This window comes from Phlebotomus papatasi, chromosome 3 (genome assembly GCF_024763615.1).
Source record: "Phlebotomus papatasi isolate M1 chromosome 3, Ppap_2.1, whole genome shotgun sequence".
NCBI classification, from domain to species: domain Eukaryota; kingdom Metazoa; phylum Arthropoda; class Insecta; order Diptera; family Psychodidae; genus Phlebotomus; species Phlebotomus papatasi.
This window is the reverse complement of record NC_077224.1, coordinates 87,784,200-87,802,831: the sequence shown is the minus strand read 5'-3', so window position 1 is coordinate 87,802,831 and position 18,632 is coordinate 87,784,200. Positions and strand designations below refer to the sequence as shown.

Genomic DNA, 18,632 nt, shown 5'->3' with positions numbered 1-18,632 from the left:
TTCTTTGTCTGATAAAAGTTTGCTAACAAATGACAAAATCTAACAAACATTTACGAACAAATGTTTGCAAAAGAACGAAGAGTGCTTTTGAAGTGATCATGTTACGAACAATGAAATTACAAATAAGTTACGAATTTTTTAATGGATTATACCGATCATACGATTTAGGAGCATTTAGTAAGTCCCCAGGGGGAATTAACAAACATTTACGAACAATTTTACAAAAAAATTTTTCTGCGTAGTCATATTTATTGTAAATTCATGCAAAATTAAATGCAAAATCACATCATAACTAATACAAACTATGGAAAATTGACAATATTCACTTCAATCGATAAACAATTGAAACTTGGAAAATGTCAACAAACCTTTTGCAAAATTAAAAAGTAGTGCGACCTTAAAAGCGCTGAATTAGCGAGATTTTACTGTAATAAGAACGTGAAATTCCTAATGATTCACCGGTCTTAAGGGTCTTAAGGTATGATTATTCACTATTACCACAACTTTAAGTTAGATTATTTTAAACATAACCTCATTTCGCAATTTGCTTTATAAAATTTGATTTTTGGTAATAATAATTTAAGTTAAAAAATCCCTAAAATTGGTTGTCTTTCACCAAATATAAAATCCTAACGGAAATAGAACTTAATTTCTAGGAGGTTATGTAAATTACTCCAAGTGCAAGTATCTGAAGTAATTGAAATCTTAAAATTAGTACAGAAAACTATTCCTAGACTTATTTGCTGAAGAAATAGAATCCTTCCCAAATCTATAAATATCTTTCTAGCAAATCAGAAAAGTTAAGACAATGGTTTTCTCTAAACACTTTAAGTTAAAAAGTTATAAACTTAAAAACACGATTTTTTACAAATTACGTTACTGTTGAAAAGGTGTTTGAGGCGACCAAAAACAGGGGCAATAATCTCAGTATTTTTATATCTGAAAAGGAGGAAATAACTTTAGCTCTTCCCGGTGATCTGTGCGTGCAGCCTTCTCTATTATAATCCACTTAACCATTACGTTGCTCGAATGAATTTTAGCCTAACATGCAAATGTATTATTTTAGTGCCTTGCACTTACATTTCCGTCTTTTTCAAGTAGTATTTGAACGAAAAATTACCGAATGGGATATTATATATTCTGCATAAACACAAACTTCTTGGGATTACGTACCAAGCGAGCAGATTCTGTTCAATCACTTTCAAATAAATTAATTATCCATGGAAAACATGGGCTGCTGGTTTAATTGTACGCATGATACCGTTCCTCTAGGCTCGTAGTGAGTCAAAACGAGTTGAAATGCATTTGGCAATTAATCAAGATCAGTGGCAAAAAGACAGTCAGAGCCAGTGTGTCCCCATAGCTCAGTTGGTAGAGCATTCGCCTAGACAGCGAAAAGACCCCAGTTCGATCCCGGGTGGAGACAGGATTTTTTCCAGTCTCTACTTGGGTTAAAATTGTGGTTGGGAATCACTTGTTCTGATTGTCGCTCTCTGTGCATAAACACAAACTTCTTGGGATTACGTACCAAGCGAGCAGATTCTGTTCAATCACTTTCAAATATATATTCTGAGTTCCACAAACGAGTCACAGTGACAGATGTCATAGTGCCGTATTACGAAAAGTACCCGTCAAATCATTGCTCTACCTGCCGATTTTACTCGGAGGTTTTTTGAATTGTAACGGTATATACTAGTACATTTAGAGAAATTCTTTAGATATTCGGCAGAATTACTGCATAGGAAATCTGCATAGTCTCCATTGTCTCAACAAAAATATTGTTGATTTATCAAGAAACTGTAGAAGTTACAAAGAAAATGGTATGCTTTGCTTAACAAGCATTACCGATTAAACAATTTAGATGAGTAAAAAGATTCAAGCAAAAATACTGTAGGAGAATTCTGTAACGATATGACAATGTCATATGACAAATTTTCGTTGCAAATTCGAGAAGAGGACAACATTAAAGCTCAATGAGCATCGAATAGCCATTTTAAGGAACTCTATGAAGCTCTTAGTAACTGATATGAATCTGATTTTCGATTAATTGTTCCGAATTTACCACATGAAAATTTCTAAATTTATCATATGACATTGTCATATCGTTACAGAATTCCCCTCCTGATCACAACCTATGAAAACGTTTCTGTGGGGCGTTATATGGTCTCGGCGACTCAAACCGAAGATATACCTGACAATCATTGAAGGATACCGTTAGCCGATTAAGTGTGCCAAATTCCGGCCAGCTTGCAATTTCGGCCACCTTTTTTTTTCCTCGAATTTCCATGAACTTTTAGATTTTACGTACTCTAGAGATTATACAATGCAAAAGAATAACAAAAAATGTAGCTTCGACAAACGAGATGACGTGAAAAAGGCACTGGAAGAATTCCCGAAGTGCAAGGAACTATGAGAATGAAGGTGGCCGAAATAGGGCACCAAAGCTATGTCTATATTTTTATTCATTTTAAAATGTATTAAGAATGATTTTAGAGTAAATAAAGACGGTAAACTCTTTACAAGGTTCCAAGCAACACTCTTACAAAAGAAAGAATAAAAAAAATCAATTTGAATTTAAAATATTACATTTCAAACTCGAGACTTTGACGCTTGCATGCAATTATGCCGAAATTTGGCACACTTACCCTATCATCCGAATAACTCCGATCCAAATAAGAGACCTGGCACTGTATTTCGAATTTTCAACTAAGATACCGTGGTATGTCATACGAGATTAGTAACGTTGTACAGTAAATAAAATTGATTCTGTTTATTTCGTGATACTTTACCTTTTGACTAATATGTAGTGTAGACAATTCGTGGTAATGTAATGTATCCAACTCTTAAAAATGTATATTTAAAATGTCTCAGAATATTTCTCTCACGAGGCGCTTCTAATAAGACGAGTCGAATTTTGAGAGAGTCATAAACACCCACAATCAACAGAAAATGCATTTAAAGCTTCCAATGTGAGAAGAATAAAATGTTGCACTCGTGAATCCGTGACAAATTTATTCTCATAATTGGATGTCATTAGTCAAAATGTATGCCACAAGTTTATTTATTTCAACTTAAAAGTTTCTTTTCTTCTGATGTGCTCTCATTTTTCCTTCTTTGGTGGATGTCCATTGGATGCTGTGATGATCATATCCGGAACATCAGTTATATTTCTGGATGCATTTTTGCCATTGGTGGAGCGTGAATGTGTAGATCCGCGTTCAATTTGATCTGAAGATTCTGACAACTTGGAATTCGATGATGAACTCTTCCGATGCCGAACTATTTTGGTGTTTCCGTGACACTTTCCAACAAATTTTATCTCTTCGATGAATTCTTCACGGAAGGATACCTAAAAATTTTACCCATCGTGGGGGCAATAGGAAAAAGATAAAAAAAAATACCAAAGTTTCTGTTGGTAAGTGAATCAAATTCCAACTGATTTATCTCTTGTCGTATCCTTGGACCAGTACACACAAAAAAAAACAAGCCAGAAATTTGTCCCATTTATAACACTCTCAGTCATAGAGTTTTTCTTGAGGTTTTGGTGACAAAATCATTCGGGAAAAGCGTTTTTAGCATGGGAGGAAAATGCGGCGAGAAAAATGCTTTGCCATTTGGAGGGTTTATTGAGTTTGACTGAGTTTTCTTTAGTGGGAAGGGTTGTCTTTTTAGAAAAATTTCTCATACTTACACGATGCTGTTTTGCTCGTCTTACCGTCGTGATGATAAATTCACAGCATCCGTACCAGAAAGCCAATGATACGCCAATTAGAAGAACTAGAAAAACTCCACCAACATTGGCCATGTCTAAATCCTTGGGTTTTCCATCAAGGCTGCCTCTCTGGCTCACAAGAAAAGATAGGGAAGAAAAGATGGACAGGAATTTTGAGGGTCACACATTTCAGAAGTGGGATTACATTCACAAAACGAATAATAGGCTTGTTTGAACTGTGATTCTTTCATTTGGAAATTTTTTTGTGAGCCAACTGGATCAATCTTTGTCCACCTTGTATTTATCATATCTTGATTTTTCGCAAAAAAAAATCTTCAAAATGATATATCTCGAAAACAACTCGATAGATTTTTAAGTTTATGTGTATTCTGGAAAGGCCTTAAGTGTGTCTAGACTATATTAAAAAATTAAAGAAATTGATAAAATATTTAGCAAAATAATGGTGAATGCTTGATTTTCAGACGATCCCTTGTATTAGGGTAAATAAAATATTCTACAAAAAAGTTGTTGATATGCAAAATATGACCAGTAACATTCAAAATTTCATATGATGAAAAATCCTTTTTGGTTTTGGCTTTGCACACATGCTGGCTTGGAACACTTTATATTTTTCACATATTTCTTTAATGAATCCTACCTATGGCAATATTTTAATAACTAGTCTTAAAAGAATATGATAAATATATGAAGTGTTCGAAGCCAAAGTATGTGCGAAGTCTGAGAAACATCCCCTATATTTTTGTTTAAAGTTTGTAAAACCAAAATGCAATTTTTCCATGTTTTCTGATGTTCATGAGACTACAGCGCTCCTGGTTTTGGTTCTACAAACTTTATTTGTTCCTAAGAATTGTAGGTCATATCAAGACCGTTAACTTTTTTTTTGCAACAAATCAAATTGGTTCAGTAGAATCGAAACTGTGATCACCTGAGTATCATAAAATGGCTAAAATGGTTTTGCCTACATTACAGGCGGAGAAGAGTATAGGATGGTGGCATTACTTATGGCCAGTCTATACTTGTGGCCTCTTCGCAGAAATCTTCAATTTTTTCTCACAAAATGATTTCAAAGAACCACAAAATTACCAATATTTGATGTGCTATCATTAAATGAAAATTTTAAATTGATTTACTTTAATATTTCGGTACAATAATAATCAATTAAGGGAAAATATTTTACTGATGCGGATTACGATTAAAAATACGTCAAATCGTTAAGAAATTTACTAATGATCTCAAAAATTTTAACAACTAAATATTGTATCTTCAATTGAAAATATTTAGAACTATTTTTCAAAACTTCTTTCCTTAATAACTATATGTTCTTTTACTATTAAATTTTGATAAATTTTTAAACAACAAATATAAAATTAATATGAGGCCATAAGTTATGACCAAATTGATAGGATTACGGACTTGTGGCCAGGGTATTTGACGTGTGGCGCCCTCATACCATATGTGACACTATTTTGATTTGGAGAGTTGTCAATTGTATTGTTCTTATTCAATAGTTCGGTGTTTTCTGGCAAACATTTAATGAAATTTAAGGTAAGTAAAGAAATTGCAATATAAAATTGTTTATAAATAAATGTGGTGTAAAATCTGATTTCAAGATTCCTCGAGAGTTGTAGATTTATCTCATGAATTTGTATTTTGTTACAGATAACCTGACTTTTCTTTTTCACTCTTTTAGGACAATGATACCAGTAAAAAAATATAAAGAAACTAAAAAGAGCCTCAATATTCAATTCAACTCACAGGCATTAAGAGGCATTGACAATGCAATGATCGCGACCAAAGTATTTCAAGGGTATCATATTCCTCACACAACTCTCCTCATTAAAATCTCCGGAAAGGATCCGGAAGAAATATCAGACCACGAAGGCTTTCGCAATGCCCTTACAAAAGGAGACAGAGGGTATTATGAGATGGGTTTTTCATGCAGTCAAATATGCATTTTTCATTATGAAAAACGGATTGTGGGCCATGAGTGAATAGAAGGATGAGAAGCAATTAATAGTGCAATGCTACAATCATGAATAAGAACTACAAAAACTTAAGAAAAAAATAATAAAAATTTATGAAACTACCTAAAATCTTTTTCTTTTCTTTTGCACTTAAAATATTTTATTTATAAGTTTGTTTTGCATCATTTTACATTATGGCCACAAGTCATTCCACAAGCGGCCATAAGTCAGTAAAAGTGGCCACAAGTTATGAATTTTATATTTTTGGAAAATTCATACTTTTTCTGAGGCTTAAGGGAATTTCCTAATAAATTCACTGGGATATATGGAAAGGAGGTACTTTTAAGAGATTATAGTTAAAATTTTATCTTAATTGGTCAAAAAGAAAAGAAGCTGTGAGCAAATATGTCCTTAATTTGGCCATAAGTAATGCCGCTACCCTATCAGCTCAAAAGTGCCAGAATTTTCATGATTGTTATGAAAGAATTAGGACACTCAATGGGTCAAGTTTCGGACGGGTTCGAATCCCCTTTACGGACTGGCAATCTCATCCCGTATAAGAAAAAATGTTAATGTATGTTCCAAATTCCCCTTGAATGAAGGCCTAGGTTCCTCTATGAAACGTTGTGCCACAATTATTATTATGAAAGAATCACAGCTGAAAAATCAAGGAAGGGGCATTGTCCTCTTGCAGAATTTTCTGTCCAAAAAGAACGGAAGACATTGGCATTCTGTTCAAAAGTGCAAAAATTCCAGGGAAAAGCAATTGAAATGCAATGAGGGATTTGTTCGTGAAATAGTTTTCTCATAGAGATGATGATGTAGCATTTGAAATGGATAACACACAAGTTCTCTGTATCTTGTTGCATGAAAGGGAATGACAAAAAAGTCAGGGAGATTGAAGTAAAGGGAATGGGAGATTCCTTTGGGAGAATCATCACGAACCTTGAGCTCTTTGGCGCGTGCTTTGATATCAAAAAGACATTCCAAGAGACAGATGACAACAGCTGCCACGCAGCCAATGAACAGGAGCAAAAAGACACCACCCACATTTTCAATTCCCAAAGCAAGTGCACCACCATCTTCACTAGCGGCCTTTTACCCATTGAAAAGCAATAAATAAGAAAAACAGAGAGATAAAAAGAAATTCCGGAATGGGTATTGAATAACGCGAGATTATTTTGTATTTTTTGAGATAGAAGGATTGCAAGGAGGGGTACGTGAGAGATTTCACAGAAAAGTTTTTAATATTCTTACCAAACATGCACCGCCACCATGTTTCTCCTTCCACCACTTTATCTTGAGGACAGTGAGTTTTCCCTGTTCTTGTAATTTGAGAACTGCTGCACTTAAAGCATTGCGATATGGAGAATCTGAGGATAAAAGATTGTAAATTATGATAGAAATATCTGTGACAGAAAGAAGAACAGTTTAAAACGTTTAAAATTAACAAGCCATACTTAAAATTACCCCTTATAGATTTAAAATTAGCCGAAAGAATGCAAAAGTAAGCCCTGATTGTGTTAAAATAAACCCAGAATAATTTAAAAATAGCACGAATATTTTCAAATGGAATATAAGAATTTTACACTCAATCCTGAAAAAAGGTTTGCAAATCAAAAATTTCTTAAATTGTACACTATACAAAATTAAATTTAAATTTCGTAAACGAGTTCTGAACTATGAGTATGACTCTGGTATTTAAGACTTTAAACTGTTTTATATATTTAAAATAATTTCTCAATTTTGAGTGAAATCTTAAACTTAACCTAATCTTGAAACTTTAGGTTTAATTAACTCAGTGTTTTCGATCTTAAATTTAATTTAATTTTCAATTTCTTCATGGTTGCGGCAAACGTTTTAAATCAGGAAAATTTCTTGTAATCAAAAGTTTATCCCATATGTTTATCCCAGCTTTTCGGACTCTTCTTCTTCTTTTGAACATCAGATCAAATCAAATTTAGTTCAATCTAATTTTGAGCACGAAAGAATGAGATAGACATATGCAAAACGAGTGAGAAAGAAAGATATGTGAATTTTGGTTTGATGGAAATTTTCTGATCTAGAAAGTGTGCCAGGGCCATAAGGATTGACAATAACATATTAGAAATGTAAAATTCTTCGAGGTTTCCTTCAAAATGGAAAAGAATTATCCAAGACACACACCAGAAACCTATAAAAACATACCTTCTATTGAGCCCAAACAGAAGTAGAGTTTGATTCTCCAATAGTGTCTTGGATAAAAGGTAAATGGAACTCTATTTGCACAAAAAGTTGTTGAAGTTCGATGAATTCAAATTCAATTTCGAATTGTCATGCTAAATTTTCGAACAAGGTAGGGAAAATGTATCAAATATCACAAAAAGCTGGCAAACGAGTTATTCAGTGATTAAATACTGGGGCAAGAACAGTAAACGTCATTGTTCTGTTTTCTTCTTCACAACAATGTGAAGAACGTCACATTTTGACACTTGAGCACTTCGAAATTCGAACGGAATGTAACTTCCGCCACCTTGCGAAAGTATTAAGAAGTAAGAAAGAAAGTCTTTTTTTGGATCTTCACATAGGTTTTCGAATTTTTCAAGATCTACTTCTGTACGGAAAGATTAGGGATTATTACGTCTTAGCTTATAATTGTAAAGATAATTTAATCATTATTATGCTAAAATCAGAATCCATTAAAATCTAAATTTTCCAACTAGAAAATGGTTAGCCAAGGCATATACCAGAAACCTATAAAAACTATATTAAGCTTCGTAAAGTAAAAATTAAAACATTTAGAATGAGGTAGGGAAGAAAAACCGAATTCATGTTAAGATTGTTGTATTGAGTTTACTATATTTTTTTATGAGTTTTGCTATGTGTCTTAGCTAGTTTCCTATATGCAGACACAATAGCGGTTAATAGTGTTATTCCGTAATGAAAAAATAAAAAGGAGAAACCTTGAATCCTGGAAAAATTAGTGTTTTCATGTGCTTCTGCGTTATCGACTTTCCTCTGTATTGGTTCCTGCCTCGACTCTTTTCCCCAGTCCTGGTCGTATTCCAAAACCATCAAATAGTCGTGACAAGAACCAACACTAAGAAAAGTCGACGAGAACAGTCATTCTTACGCATTTTCAAGATTTCCTCTTTTCATTTTTCACTCGAATAGCACAACAGATCTTGAATACTCCGATCTAAGACACATACCGCCTAGCTAAGACACATAACACCTGGCTATAAAATATCCCATAATTTATATGATTCACAGCGGTGTCTCTAATCTCATTTATACTTCCCAATTTGAATTCCAATAGTAAAAAGAGAAGTATAAGGTAAAGTACCCTCTAGTCGGCCGGTTTCTCAACTCGGCCAGTGCGACTATTTATTCAATTTACTTAGATTTGTTATGGTCTTACCGATTTAACATTAGAAGGTGTACTATATTATATATAAAGTAAATCAGTGAAAATTTCATAGAAATTGACTATAAAACGTTAAAAATTTGGTTAAATAATTCAACTGGCCGAGTTGAGAAACCGGCCGACTAGAGGGTACTTTACCTTAGAATACTTTTTGCTAAAAGGCAAAGCATTAGGAACTTACTCTTTCTCATGGCAATGCCATAACCCTTATCATCCAATAAGCCATTGACTTGTGTTACATCGCATTCGCGTTCAATGATGTACTCAATGGAGGTGGATTCCATGAGGAAGGCATAATTGTCGGATTTAACACGTGCCAATCCCTCTGGATTAGATGATGTCAACAGATCGGGATTCTCCTTCATGTACTCGTACATTTTCTGGTATGTCGGATATTCGGCATCCTTGAAGAAATTGAAAGTACTCCCGTCCCTCTTGGCACCGTACTTAACCGCACCATTGGCATTTGCTAGATCCTCAGCACTACCAATTGTGGGAGAAAGGGATTCAACGGTGAGAAAAGCAGCCAGATTTGCCGTGTACGATGATACCATGATGAGGGTAAAGAACCACCAGATTGACGCAACAGCCCGTGTTGATGGGGCTCTTTTGGTAGGCGGATTGAGGATGATTAATCAGAGGAAAAGGAAAAAGTTTAATATGAGACTTACTTAGCTGCCAATTCTGTTCCTTGCTGCAGAAGTGCACCAATTGTGAACCAAAGGGCATTCCGGAAGCTGAATTGATTCTCAAGGAACTCAGGCTCTTCCACGCAGGGATAGGGATTATCCCATTCACCGGGTGAGATTCTGCCTAGGATGAAGAGGCAGACTGAGACACCCAAGTAGCCAAAACCCAAATAAAGCCAGACCTCAGTGCTGAAGGGGCTCATGAAGGAGAAAAGAGATGGAGCAAGCTGAAATTTAAAGAAAAATAAATCACAGGACTATCCTAGATAATGAGTTCAAGATAAACCTTTGTAGGCTTTCGGTAAAGGATGGAAATCCCAAGGTTCATAAAAGGCATGGTAAAGTCCACTGCTCCTTCGCGATCTGCAGTGATTGTCAAATCCGTGATGGCCAAATCTGCCCTCTAAAAATTAAAATTGCAAATTAATTAACGAAGAGACCTAAACATTTTTCAACTTACGTATTCAAGGAGTTCCTTAATCATCCCATTCCATTCATTATTTTCTCCTTTGGATCCATAAACCCCATCTTCTTGCAGATGGAATATGTAATTAAAGCCCAGCATCAAGGAGAGTTCATGAATGAGATCAATACCAAATCCTTCGAAACGATCATTCCCCGTAAGTTTATTCGGAGATCGCTTGAGCATTCCATATGGAGGACTCTGAAAAAAATCCTAAAAGTAATAGGCAAATCGATTTTGACTTTCAAAGACTCACTAAGGCTGTAAGGACGATAAAAGTCCTGTTCTTTAAGCTTCCATCGTCAGCGAGTGCATCTAAAGGAGCCGTGGTTCTTGCTGAAGCTAGTCCTTCTGAAGAATTCCACACGGCGACTTTGTCAAGTCCAGCTGATCCTAGTTCCACAATGTCCAGGAGGAAGTCAGTTCTGTGACCTCTGTGGTCAAATTTAATATCTCTCGTGAGGCCTTTCGTGTGGGACTGAAAAGAGAACAAGAGTACGAAGTAGTGTCTAGAACCGCCTTTATGGTGCTATTCCAATGAAAAATGAACATGTTTTTAGCGCTTTACTGTTCTCAAGTGCGTCTACTTTATCGACTTTTCAAAAAACCTTCAGGAACACGGAAGAAGCATTTACTTCGGTGAAGGCATTCCTGGGCGATCTACGATCAGCAGATTCTTCTAACACGAGGCATATTGTTATGATTACATTGCAATACCAAATAAAGTGTCTCGATAATAATCGACTTTTCTTTGTGTTGGTTCCTGCCTCGACTGTTTTCCCTAGTCCTCGGCCGTGTTCTAAAACCACCAAAAAGTCGTGACATGAACCAATATTAAGAAAAGTCGATAATGCATGCAGACACACCTCAGAACAGTATAGCACTATTAAGGTTGCATACTGGAGTTTTCAATTAAAGGCATTTTTATCGGTTTAAAAACGGTTAGAAACTGTTTTGATTTGATGAAATTTTCAACTCAAGTTGTTTAGGGCCGGCCTGAGTCTTCTAGAAGATTTTTCCGCCAGACAACGACAAAGTAGCGATCGTGTCGTTACCGTCGTTACGCTCCTCGCCATTGGCAACCCTCCCCTATTGCAATCTCAAGGTTGCCTCCCTGACCTGCTTCAGGGTGAGTGGTAAGACACCCTGGCACCATCTGTGGTACAGTCACTGTGTCATTGGAAGGCTCAGAGTGCGTATGCTGAGCCTACGAATCCCAAAAAGAGGGTCATCATCTATTGAGTATAAAGCGGTCTTAACCCTTTAACGACGAGACACTTTTTACGGGATGAAAATCAACAAAAAGAATTAAACTGAGAAAAATAATCAATGATAAGTTTTACATCTAATCTTGGAAAGTCCAACAGAGTCTGATTCGGTGTATTTTGTGCTTCTATGAACGATAGGGACAAAAATAGCCCAAAAATTTAAATATTTTTTCTGACAATACCAATGAATAATATTTTTCGATTTAATGAAAAATATTACGTATGAGTATTGTAGTTTTTATTGCCAAAAGGGTTTTGGTTAAAAAAATTGGAAGTATAAAAAATAAATAAAATCAATTATGAATTTGAGAATTTAAAAATTCGCCATTTTTGAGCTTAAATATTTACTATATAGCAAATAGCTATAGACTTGCAAAAAAACATTCTAGATTCCTTCAACCTTCTACTTTACAATTATGTACAGACATTAGAAAAAATAACTTTAGGTAGTCAGGAAAAATTATTTTCTTTATGGGACACCGGTGTTCGAATCGTCTTTAAAGGGTTAATACTAGAAGTTTAGTCCAGTTTCCGAAGGTCAGAAAATCCTAAATTGCGAGCAATTTTATTGCTTTTTGAGAGCATAATAAGTCATTTATCTTTAATAATCCGATCCAAAGTCATATTTTTCCAAAAAATTGTGATTGATCAGAAATTAGAGCAATTATGCCATATGACTAAGCTTTAGGTCTGAAGCTAGTATAAGTGTCGCAAATTCCGGAAGGACTACAATCTGATTTTCTCACTCGTTTTTTTTTTGGCTTTTCTCTTATTTTATGAAAACTCTTTTCGAATAATGCAGACCGTTCATACAAGATTTGGAAGAATTTTTCAATCGTTTTTACATTGGGGGTAGGTCAATGTTAAGACGGCGATGGCCACTATTCCTAAAACATGGAAGAGCGTTAACTCAAGAGCACTAACCGAAGACCAGTTCCAAGTACCAAGCCGTTTGCTGTGTAACAAAGAAAGAAAAGAAATTCGCTCCTAACTAATTTCAAACAACTGATGTGTAAAAAAGTAGACCAAAACTTGACTAAATATCCAAAGAACCACTGAAGAAGACACGATATGTGTCGAAAGCTCTGGTAGATTGTGTGTTTTATTTTGGATTGCACCCAATACACCGACGCTCACCGGAAGGACATTCTGTCCTAAAATACGAGAAAACCAGTTATGTTAATAAATTGAAATTCAAATTGAAGTTGAAATCAATTGAAACGAAACTGGTAATTGGAATAAATAATAGAAAAGGGGGCGTGGTCTATATTTTAACAGGTAAATTTGTTTAGATCCTTTTTTAAAATAATTTGGCGTGTTTGATATTGTTAGAGTGTAGTTTATTGTCGGTCTTATAAACTAGTAAAATACTTATAAGAAATTGGTAGGTTCGACTTCTGCTATCTGTAACAAATTTAGGGGGCGTGGCCTAAATTATAATGAAATAACTTGTCAAGAAAGTTAAATATATTTTCCCTGAACAAAAAAAAAGATTGTTAATAAAGAAAAATATCCAAAAAGTAACGGTTTTGGGTTACAAATGACTTTATGTTGGGGTCATCGAAGGCTCAGAATTAATATCTCTAGCCATTAGATTTATAATCCAACTTGAAAGACATCTCGGGACATAATTACCCAGCGAGCACCAAATTCTAACTTATTTTAATTCAGCTTTTAATTTTTAATTATTAATTTAATTTAATTTTAATTAAATTAATTTTTAATTAATTTTTTTAATTAATTTAATATTAATTTTTTTGGTTAGCACTTTTTCTTCGAGAACTGCTAACCATATTTTTGCTAATCAACTCAACAAAAATATGATGAAAACGCCGCTTTTTTCAACTAACTGTGCTCGCTGGGTATTCCAAAGGTGTCTGTTAAGGTTTGAGAGTATCCCTTACCGTCTTCATGTAGTTGATAATGCTGTATCCACTGATCCAGGTGTCCCCATCGTCACAGTTCAATGGGACAGGGCTTAGTTGTTTATTCCCATGCAGTTGATTTAAGGCATCTGCAAAGATTAGGACACTATCGAAAGTCAGAGCTACCTCTGTCCTTATATTATTGGGCAGTAGGGATTCTGGTAGCTCCAGACCCTGCTCTTCATGCAGGCTCTTCCACAAATCGGTCACTTGGACGAGTCTTGGATCTTCAGGATCAATTAAACGAATACCAGTGATGTTTGTTCCACTGTATTGGTAGGGTTCGAGGTCAAGGGTATGAAGGTCTGGTGAGGTGATAATAAACTGATGTTGGTCAGTGATTATTCCCACTTGCTGGGCCTGCTTCAGGACTTCTGGTAGAATTGTTGCTGAACAGTGGAGGATGATATTTTTCTCTTCGGAAACTTTGATTCTCCTCAGGACTGCCCGGTAGTTGTCCTGGAGGCCTAGGTCTAGCTGTCTAACAGTGATGGTATGTCCTTTAGGATCGTAGAGCTTCAGGAGATCAGATAGAGCCACGAGATAAGGCGCTAAGGGCAGAAATCGTGCAAAATTTAATGCAATCGATAGTCAGTCGCATGCAACTGCATGTGAAACTCACCGTTTTCATAGACAATTGTGAATGATTTCCAATCGAAGGCACGAACAAGGTCCACAATGACGCGACTCATCGTCTGGGCATGTGGATGGATGTTGAGGGAGGGCAAGCCGGTGTTGGAGATGGGCTCCCAGCGTGTCTCAATGTGGGGCATTTCCTTGGCATCGCAAATACTCTGAACATGTACAGCTGAGGCGGGAGATTGTGGTCCAATTATGGCAGCTACACCACTCTATGTTGGGGGAAATATTGTGTTGTTTTTCCCAGGATTATCTCCTATATTTTCCTATTTTTTTTTATTTTCTCTTTCTCAGTGATTCTTCATGAATTATTTATTGGTGGAGCATCATGCAATGGTAATTTAGAGTAAACTCATCATCTTGTTATTTCATTTCAATGTTACCCAAGGGGCTGATAAGTAAAACTTTTAGTACAACAGGAGTAATTTACATAATTGGAAAATAAATAAAATTCAGAAATTAAAAAAAATAGAAAGGTATAAAAGAGTTTAAACTAAGATATTTTAGTAATAGAAAGAAAATCCGAAAATTAAAAACCTTTAGCTAAGACACATACCATCTCACCGCAATGAATTATTAGGACTAATTTTTATAAACTTTGTTGTGAATATTTTTTAAAAATGTATTTACTATCATATTTCTTTTCGTTTTTCTGTATTTAATTAAATTCAATTAAATTTATTACCAGAATTAGATACTAGAATGACAGAATAATACAGTTCTTTTGGCAGATTTGACAGTTAGATCCTTACGGTTTCTGTCAAACCTTTATCTTTTCTCACAGATTTGCTTATTTATATTTCAATTCTCAGACAATTTTCTTTTTATTGAACTTGCTAAGCACGATTTAGAAATTATGTGAAATTGTGAGAACGATTGAGCTAAGACACACACAACTTATAGGGCTTCCAGTTTTTTCGCTCACTGTTTATTGAATTCTAGACTTTCTACTTTCATTTTATTACCAGAAGGAGCACAAAAGAGATTAGTAAAAGAAAAAGGTCGAAAATTTAACAAACTGTGAACAAAAAAACAGTAAAAATGATTTTAGCCGAGACACAAACATCGCTCAATATTTCTCAAAATTCTGTATTATTTGTGCGTCATTTTTATTAAAATATAAATATTTTAGAATTTAAAGAAAGTAAAAAAAAGTACTAAATTAAAAATATGAGACATTACATGATAAAAAGTGTTTAAAGCGATACACTTTAGCTCATATCTCATATCTTTTAAGATATGAGATTTGCCCAAGCTTCCTTTTACCCTTCTTCTATTTTTTTGTACGAAAAATACATAATAAATTGAGAATGTAGGAAATTACGAGTAGAATAACTGAAAAATACAGGTATTTAATTGAGCTACAACCGTACGCTTTTCTCTATAAATCGATGACTCAGAATATAAGTCGAACAACTAATTTTTTTTTTCCAAAAATCGTTTTATTCGTTTTTTGGATACTTCTTTATACCCTTGTGAATATTATACTTGAAAGATAATGAGTTATACAGATTTTAAATCTAAAAAATCATATACTTTGCATAAAATCTCAGCTTTATATCGCTCTCTTGCTAAATTTTCCTACTGCGAGTTATTCGTTTCTTATTCTGAGCGATCGAAATTTTTATTAGTAGCTGAGACTTACATCAAAAAGTCATTTACACTGTCTTGAACATAGTACTGCTCGAACTCTACAGAGAGAGAGTTGTGCATAATAAGCCCTCGATTTTTTTAGCTCTCAAAATTTTCATCTTCCACCTCCCGGGACCACTTTTCTCAGCATAGTTATTAGGAGAGACCGAGGTAGAATTAGCCGTATATATTATTAGATAGTGGTATCATATAGTTTGCCTTCGAAGGAATATTGAGGAAACCACACTTTATTTGAATTATATACTTCCCTTGCTATTCAATTCATTGAAGTATTTATCAGTGTCATTCAAACAATTTTTGTACAAATTACGCGCAACGAAAAAATTTCATTTGGTGTCAAATCTACCTCGGTCTCCCCTATGCGAACCTGCTTTCACGCATGCTCTGCCTAGCGGATGCTGCACGGTGATCCTTACGGTGTGAGTGCCACGTTTTAGGTGAATTTAAAGTTACCTCTATACTTCATGTGAACAACACGTTTTAGCGTTCGGGATTTTGGCTTCCACCGGTTTTGGAGATTACTCAGGCAAATATTTTGTGTCCTTAAACAAAATATTTTGTGTCCTGAAGAAAAAATTTCCAAAGCTTTCGGCTCAGACTCCAAGCTTTCCTCAGTGACTGGGGTCGGAAAAAGCACTGTTTTATTCATCGAATCTTTTACAACCCGAATTAAAAAGTGCTCTTTCCGGTCCCAGCCACTGAGGAAGGCTTGGAGTCTGAGCCGAAAGCTTTGGGAAAAATTTTTTTTTCTTAGCTGCCCCATCTCACAACGTTTACCGGAATTGATAATACTTTGAATCAACCGTCGGAAAACGCGAATGATATCGATGATGATGAATCGGTTATGAATCGATAAGTAACTTTTGTCCGAAAATCAATTCTACTACTCTTAAAACTATTTTGGAGGATTTTTGAGTGATTTATGCATAATTTCAAATCAGTTGAGAACCGGTAAACGGTAAATGATGAGAAAGTACTTTAGAGGGATAGCATATAAGTCACGAGTTCGAGCACTTCGCAAAGTCTGTGACGTTTTGCCATCGTTTTTTGGTAATCTCAGTGGTTTTTAATATAGTGAAAAGGTCGCTAGATTATTTGAATGCATAAGCATGGACTTTTCTATTTACTATTTTCTTCTATGCGGTATGTGTCTCGGCTAAATAATTTTTGTTTTATCGATTTTCTTGCTTTTAATTTTATTTTAATTAAAAAAAAAACGGATTTGTGTGATAAATGGTTGAATAATTTGGCGTAATAATAACAAATTGTCAGCCCCTTAATTTCATCACAAGTGTTATATTTTCTTCATTTTGGAGAGTGTAATTTTCTCTTAGGGCTGCTACTTTAACTTTAGTCAATATTAAATTGACAGACAGAGTGTACATTTTGATTTAGGAAAAATCAACATAATTATGCAGAAAATATTTGGTAAATAAACTTGCGGGATTTCTATTGGCGTTTGTTGCCAGAAATAATATTCATCAATTGATACACGCACTTTTATGAAAATTAATTAGGACGCTAAGTGAGTGTTCTAAAATTAAAATGAACTCACCTTCAGTAGACGACAGAGTTTCTTTGACACTAAATACTCATTGCCAAAGGGTACTTCAACTTGTGCAGCTTCCAATTGGAAATCACTGGATGCTCCCAGGATTTCCGTATTTGCAATGTCCACAGCATACCCAAAGGCAAGCCGTAAATCTTCCTGGTCAGTGTCAAACAATCCACCTTTTTTTGTCAGTTTTCCGCCAAAAGGCGAGGAGGATGGTGTGAGAAAAGAAAGCACAATCAGCAAAAGAATTTTATGGTTGACTTTTCAAACACCTTTTTGGCTCCATTTCTATTCTTTACCAATTCTTATGTTATCGCCATGGACGAATGTGCTGAGAATGAGGAATGATGCTGCGAAAATCCAGGAAAATCTCATGGTATCCATGGGTTCACAGAATTTTTACGATGTCGACAGAAACATCAGGAATTCACCAAATAATTCATTCACTTTCACCCCAAAAAAATCTCCATTATTGCGCTAAATTAATTCTCAAAAAAAAAGTTTTAAGAGTCACTCGAGACGGTAATTTACACCTTTTTTTTCAACTTCTTTCCAGTCTTTCCAGAAGATTTACTAGAAAATTATCTTTTAGCAAATAAAATATGCGAAAAGGGTCAAATAAAATGGCAAGAGATGATGGTAAAAGTGCAAGTTGATGTTTAGATTGCTGCCAGCAAACTGACTCTCGTGAATTTATTTTTAAACCCGAAAACTTCAACAAATTAAGTGCAGGAGAGCTCGTATTGCATTTGCACGGTACACTTGTAAAATACGTTAACTTCATGCCGCATACAAATGAGATGCACTAATTAGATGGATAGGAGACACCCAAGACTTTGTCGTTCTTCCTGAAACTAAAAAGATCCCCTGGAGCTAAATAATTAATTCCAGTTGAATGTTTGATGTAGAATATTTAATTGAGACTTATATTGCTATTACACAGTTTTTCTTCTTTTCTTTTATTCCATGCAAAAAATAATGAGTTAAAAGACTTTATTGACATCGCTGAATTGGATTAAGGACAGCAAGAGTTCTTTTTTATCCTTATGGCTTATTACAGAGCTAATTGCAAACAAAGAGTCGCTTAATGACTTGAGATCCACTTAAAAAGTCGCGAAATTCAATAACAGATAACAAAGATAGTAAAACACTGTAATAACTGTTTAAAAGAAAGATATTTCTTTTTGAAAAATATTTTCTGAAATACATTCTTTAAGCTTTAAGACTTTAAACAACTTTAAATCAGCCTTCTAACTGTGAATCGAGTTTTAAGATACACTTCGCGTAATTGAAGTTGTAATATACTTTAGGCGTTTGAGGTGAACTACGACAAACTT

General features: G+C 34.8%; 1 protein-coding gene across 3 annotated transcripts; it reads right to left on the bottom strand.

Moving 5' to 3' along the window:
* Positions 1 to 2,995: 2,995 nt before the first annotated feature.
* Positions 2,996 to 17,975, bottom strand: LOC129806232 (glutamate receptor ionotropic, kainate 2-like). Of its 3 annotated transcripts, XM_055854662.1 has the most exons (13): positions 17,595 to 17,959; positions 17,296 to 17,471; positions 14,071 to 14,299; positions 13,428 to 13,999; positions 10,512 to 10,733; positions 10,253 to 10,456; positions 10,079 to 10,195; positions 9,775 to 10,019; positions 9,285 to 9,709; positions 6,955 to 7,070; positions 6,643 to 6,792; positions 3,692 to 3,841; positions 2,996 to 3,349 (listed from the first exon to the last, which is right to left on the bottom strand). In XM_055854662.1, the coding sequence occupies exons 1-13, from the start codon at positions 17,677 to 17,679 to the stop codon at positions 3,101 to 3,103; spliced, it is 2,940 nt and encodes a 979-aa protein (XP_055710637.1). In that variant the 5' UTR covers positions 17,680 to 17,959; the 3' UTR covers positions 2,996 to 3,100. The 3 variants fall into 3 exon arrangements, with proteins under 3 accessions (XP_055710637.1, XP_055710639.1, XP_055710638.1); XM_055854664.1 differs by lacking the exon at positions 3,692 to 3,841 and having other exon boundaries at positions 17,595 to 17,975; XM_055854663.1 differs by lacking the exon at positions 6,643 to 6,792.
* Positions 17,976 to 18,632: the final 657 nt, after the last annotated feature.